Source organism: Procambarus clarkii, chromosome 74 (assembly GCF_040958095.1).
Source record: "Procambarus clarkii isolate CNS0578487 chromosome 74, FALCON_Pclarkii_2.0, whole genome shotgun sequence".
Taxonomy (NCBI): Eukaryota; Metazoa; Arthropoda; class Malacostraca; order Decapoda; family Cambaridae; genus Procambarus; species Procambarus clarkii.
The window spans coordinates 17258772-17263269 of NC_091223.1; the positions used below are offsets into that span (position 1 = coordinate 17258772).

Genomic DNA, 4498 nt, shown 5'->3' on the forward strand with positions numbered 1-4498 from the left:
CGATATTATAATTTTGAATTCATAACAACACTTTATATTAGGATGTTGTTATTAAGCTGGATGCCAGGGAGGAAACTGTGTGTTTTCCCACATGTTTTATGGCAACTGTTAAAAATTGTGTGTTGGTGCGTTCAATAGTTAATTCCGCTGCTGTTTGTAAATGCGTCTTATATCTTGGGGTTATGTACTTGTTGCAATGTAATCCGTTATTCCGGGAGTAGTAATTGAGTAATTTTGATTGTTATTAGTAGTTGTAGTAATACTGGGAGGTAGTGGTGGTATTAAAGTATTAATTACTGTTGCTAAAGCAGCAGGGAGGGGGGGGGGCAACAGATGAGGCAGCAGTGACAACGGGAGGCAACAGGAACAACAGGAGCAGCAACAGAAGCCGCATCAACAACATAACATCAGGAGCAACTGGAAGAATAACAGTTGATGTACTGGATTCAAAGTCGGAGATTTCGGGTTCGATTCCCGGGCAGGGCAGAAATGGTTGGGCACGTTTCCTTTCACCTAAAGCCCCTGTTCACCTAGATTTAAATTGGTATTCGAGATTTAAGTCAACTGGGGTTGCATCTTGGGGAGTTAGTTAAGTTTTTAGGTTCATTTGGCAGTTACGTGTATTCGAAGTATGTAGGTGAAGCATTTTGAAAGGTAAGCTTTCCTTTCAAAATCAAGCGTCATTTGAGAGTTAATCATTTTGCATTCAAAAATAAGGGAATTAACGAGCATTTGACCAATGTTTTATTTGAACGGGCTGACATTATTTTCACTTAAGTGGCGCGAGTGAAATAAGTCCACTGTGACGGGGGCAACCCGTCCTCGACTCAAGTCCATTCCATCTAGCGGTCGACCCCCACAGGCGCATTCATAAATTTTAATATGCTGTTTATCCAAAACGGGAATTTTCTCAAATATATATTAATATTAAAATATATTATCCTATTGTGCATATATAGACATAGGTTAGGTTAGGTTAGATGTTTAGGTTCTGTTGGCGATTATTTGTATTTGTAGTACGTGGGTGAAGCATTTACAGCGTTGTGGTTCGAACAAAATTCGTCAGTGAAGCACTTGTTCCGGATATGTTCGAACGTCAGCAGTTGTGAGTCGTGTGTAAACCGCTTTTCATTCATAAACAGGGGGTTTGGCGGGTGCATGGAATCACTTTTGGATCTTTGTTTGGAGGACGGGCTGGACGTGGACGTGGCTGATGTGATGAAGCACAACTTGGCTTCGAGTTGTTTTATAAACGGGTTCACTGGAAACGAGCACTTCTCGAGGCCTTACCTCCACGGGTCAGAGCAGTATGGCTAACAGTCGTTCGTAAAGGGTGCGTTTGTCCCCAGTATAGCGAGAACGTTTCAATTGTTATTGGAAACTCTTAAGTCCCCCCACCAGTAAAGCTGCATATGACCGGCATGTGTTCAGTAAGTGATATATAGGAACTGGATGGTATCTAAGGGCTGCGGGCTCACCATAGCCTGTGCTACTTGGAACTATTGTTCAGAGTGAATCTTAAACAACAACATGTATACACCAGGCATAAACACTGAAAGATTGTTGTAATTTGTTCCTTCTCTAGCGAGGACCTGTGTGATGCGGTTATTAGCGAGGAAAACTAAGTGGTTACAGTCGTGGACAGTGATGGGTCAACCATTTGCTTCATCTGACCTCACTACACGAGGTGGCCCTCACCCTTCAAAACAGGTAAATATCCCCTTAATCGTCACCTTTATCTTGGCTGCCTTATATATAGATATACATAGATATATAGACTTTCAGCGCCTCAGTGTCGCGATCCAGAGGGGGAATGCCCGCTGCATCCTCGGTTCCTGCCCGGCGTCGGAGGAGTTCGAGGAAATCTACAGCCTCTAGAAAGCGAACTTATTTTTGTGTCCTCTTAATGTTCATTTTTTGTATAAAATCAGATATGTAACTGTATAACCTTGCATAATAAAGTGTACACTATAGATTAAAATGTGATTGATGGATAATTCGCTTTCATGTCATTACAGGTAAGTCGTTCGAGGACTTCGATGGGTAGAAATCCACCAGATTTGAGGTAAGTTATTTCCTTTTGCTTTTATTACCATATTTGTCGCCATATTTATAAAGCTCAGTAATTAATGACAACTTAAAGTACCGTATGATAACAAAATCACTTAAAGTACTCCCATGTTGTGGGATATAAGTGGAATTAGGCAAATGTTGAGAAGGTGCATATGAATTACACCGTAATTACACCTTAATTAGGTACACATCATCGCTGGAGACCAGTTTAAGGTCTTGTAGACCAGTTTAAGGTCTTGTGGACCAGTTTAAGGTCTTGTAGACCAGTTTAAGGTCTTGTAGACCAGTTTAAGGTCTTGTAGACCAGTTTAAGGCCTTGTAGACCAGTTTAAGGTCTTGTAGACCAGTTTAAGGCCTTGTAGACCAGTTTAAGGTCTTGTAGACCAGTTTAAGGTCTTGTAGACCAGTTTAAGGCCTTGTAGACCAGTTTAAGGTCTTGTAGACCAAAGGAAGATCGCAAAGCGTCGCGCCCCAGGAATCATGTACTGGGGGGAGTGGGGGGGGGGGGGGAGGACAGGGAATGAACACTGCCTGGGATGTTCAGTCCTGTTCACAGTCCTGTGAAGATGTGCTTGAGGGCTGAAATAAGTCCAGTAAAGGGTGTGAAACTTCCTAGTAGACCAAAAGCGTCTTGACTAGTTAGTCGTTATGGAGGACTAAGCCGGGGTAGAGGTTGTTCTGGTTGTTGTTTTAGATTTAACTACTCAGAACGAAGTGTCCATGTAGCACGGGCTATGGTGAGCCCGTGGGACTGGAGGACTAAATCATTACGACTATATAGCACTGGGAAGGGGTCAGGATAAGGATTTGCGATGGGACGGGGGGTGAGGAAAGGTGCCCAACCACTTGACAGGTCGGGGATTGAACGCCGACCTGCATGAGGCGAGACCGTCGCTCTACCGTCCAGCCCAATAAGTGATTGGAGAGCAAGTGAATGTTATGGCGGACAGCACGCTGGAATTGTAATCCTGTGGTCCTGGGTTCGATCCCGGGCGCCGGCGAGAAACAATGGGCAGAGTTTCTTTCACCCTATGCCCCTGTTACCTAGCAGTAAAATAGGTACCTGGGTGTTAGTCAGCTGTCACGGGCTGCTTCCTGGGGGTGTAGGCCTGGTCGAGGACCGGGCCGCCGGGACACTAAAAAGCCCCGAAATCATCTCAAGATAACCTCAAGTTATGAGCTTTGACAGTGTAGAGTAAGTAGCCGTCAGCTTGTATCTCTCCCGGCACCGCTCTGCGCAAGACAAGTATTGAACATGTCTTTCCCACTGTTCACGTATCATACTGCAACCCGTTCTCGCAAATTTAATAAGTCAATATTGACTTATTAGTTGCGTGCATAGGTGACATACTAAACATAATAGTTTCCCTTGAAAAGCTTCATAGAAAACACCGACCTTACCTAACCTACTTAGTATGTTAAAATAAGCATCTTATAGCTTCGTAATTACAATTGTTACTTAACCTATTCCTCAATATTATATGTAGCTCAGTTGTCCAAGTCTGAGACTCCTGCAACACCCACAAGGGAAGTAATCTCGGTTGCAAAGTTGCAGAGCTCCTTGCAGTTGGGGACAGGAAGACTGTCCATATATATATATACTTCAAGCTTGTATCGACGTTTCCCCCCCCCCTCCCAAAAGGTCAAACAACTGACCTACGCCCCTCCTCCCCAGGATGCAACCCCACAACAGTTGATTAACTCCCGGGGACCTATTTACTGCTGGGTGAACAGAGGCATTAGATGAATGAAATGTGCCAAACCATTTCTGTCCCGCCTGGGATTAGAATCAGAGATTCCCAGTTTTGAATCGAGAACCAAAGTGCTACAACATTATCAATATAGTTATTTCCTTTTCTTTATATATATATATATATATATATATATATATATATATATATATATATATATATATATATATATATTTATATATATATATATGTATTTATATATATGTATATATATGTATATATATATATATATATATATATATATATATATATATATATATATATATATATATAATTTTAATTACTTTACTAGTTTTCTGTTAATTTGTAATGCTTAATTGTCACTAAATAGTAAATCGTCTTAACTGAAACTATTGTTTTTGAGTTATGTTTTGTCTATATTTAAAACTTAATAAAGAATATATAATATGTAAGCTGAATATGTAACCTGTGAGAGGATCGAACCCTTGCTGTTTATAACATCACCAGGACTGTGGGGGTTAAGTCCCTCTGAGCTTCCCATCCCTAGAGCGAATATGGCATAAAACTTTCCACAATTTTCAGCTTAAATAAAATTTTCCGCAGTTTTCCAATGTTATCTGTTGGGTTACATGTACATTGTTTTGTTTTTCTTATGATGAAACAATGTATTGAAATCTTGTTGTATATAAAGTTTTGTCAATGGTAACTAATGT

At 41.0% G+C, this 4498-nt stretch overlaps 1 protein-coding gene across 7 annotated transcripts in view; it reads left to right on the forward strand.

Moving 5' to 3' along the window:
- Nucleotides 1-1585: 1585 nt before the first annotated feature.
- The window catches only part of osa (trithorax group protein osa), a 427150-nt gene continuing 424237 nt past the window's right edge, over nt 1586-4498 (forward strand). For all 7 annotated transcript variants that reach the window (XM_069313016.1, XM_069313017.1, XM_069313019.1 and 4 more), the window contains exon 1: nt 1586-1710. In XM_069313016.1, the coding sequence (XP_069169117.1) occupies nt 1600-1710 (111 nt within the window). In that variant the 5' untranslated portion in view covers nt 1586-1599. The remainder of the gene's footprint in view (nt 1711-4498) is intronic.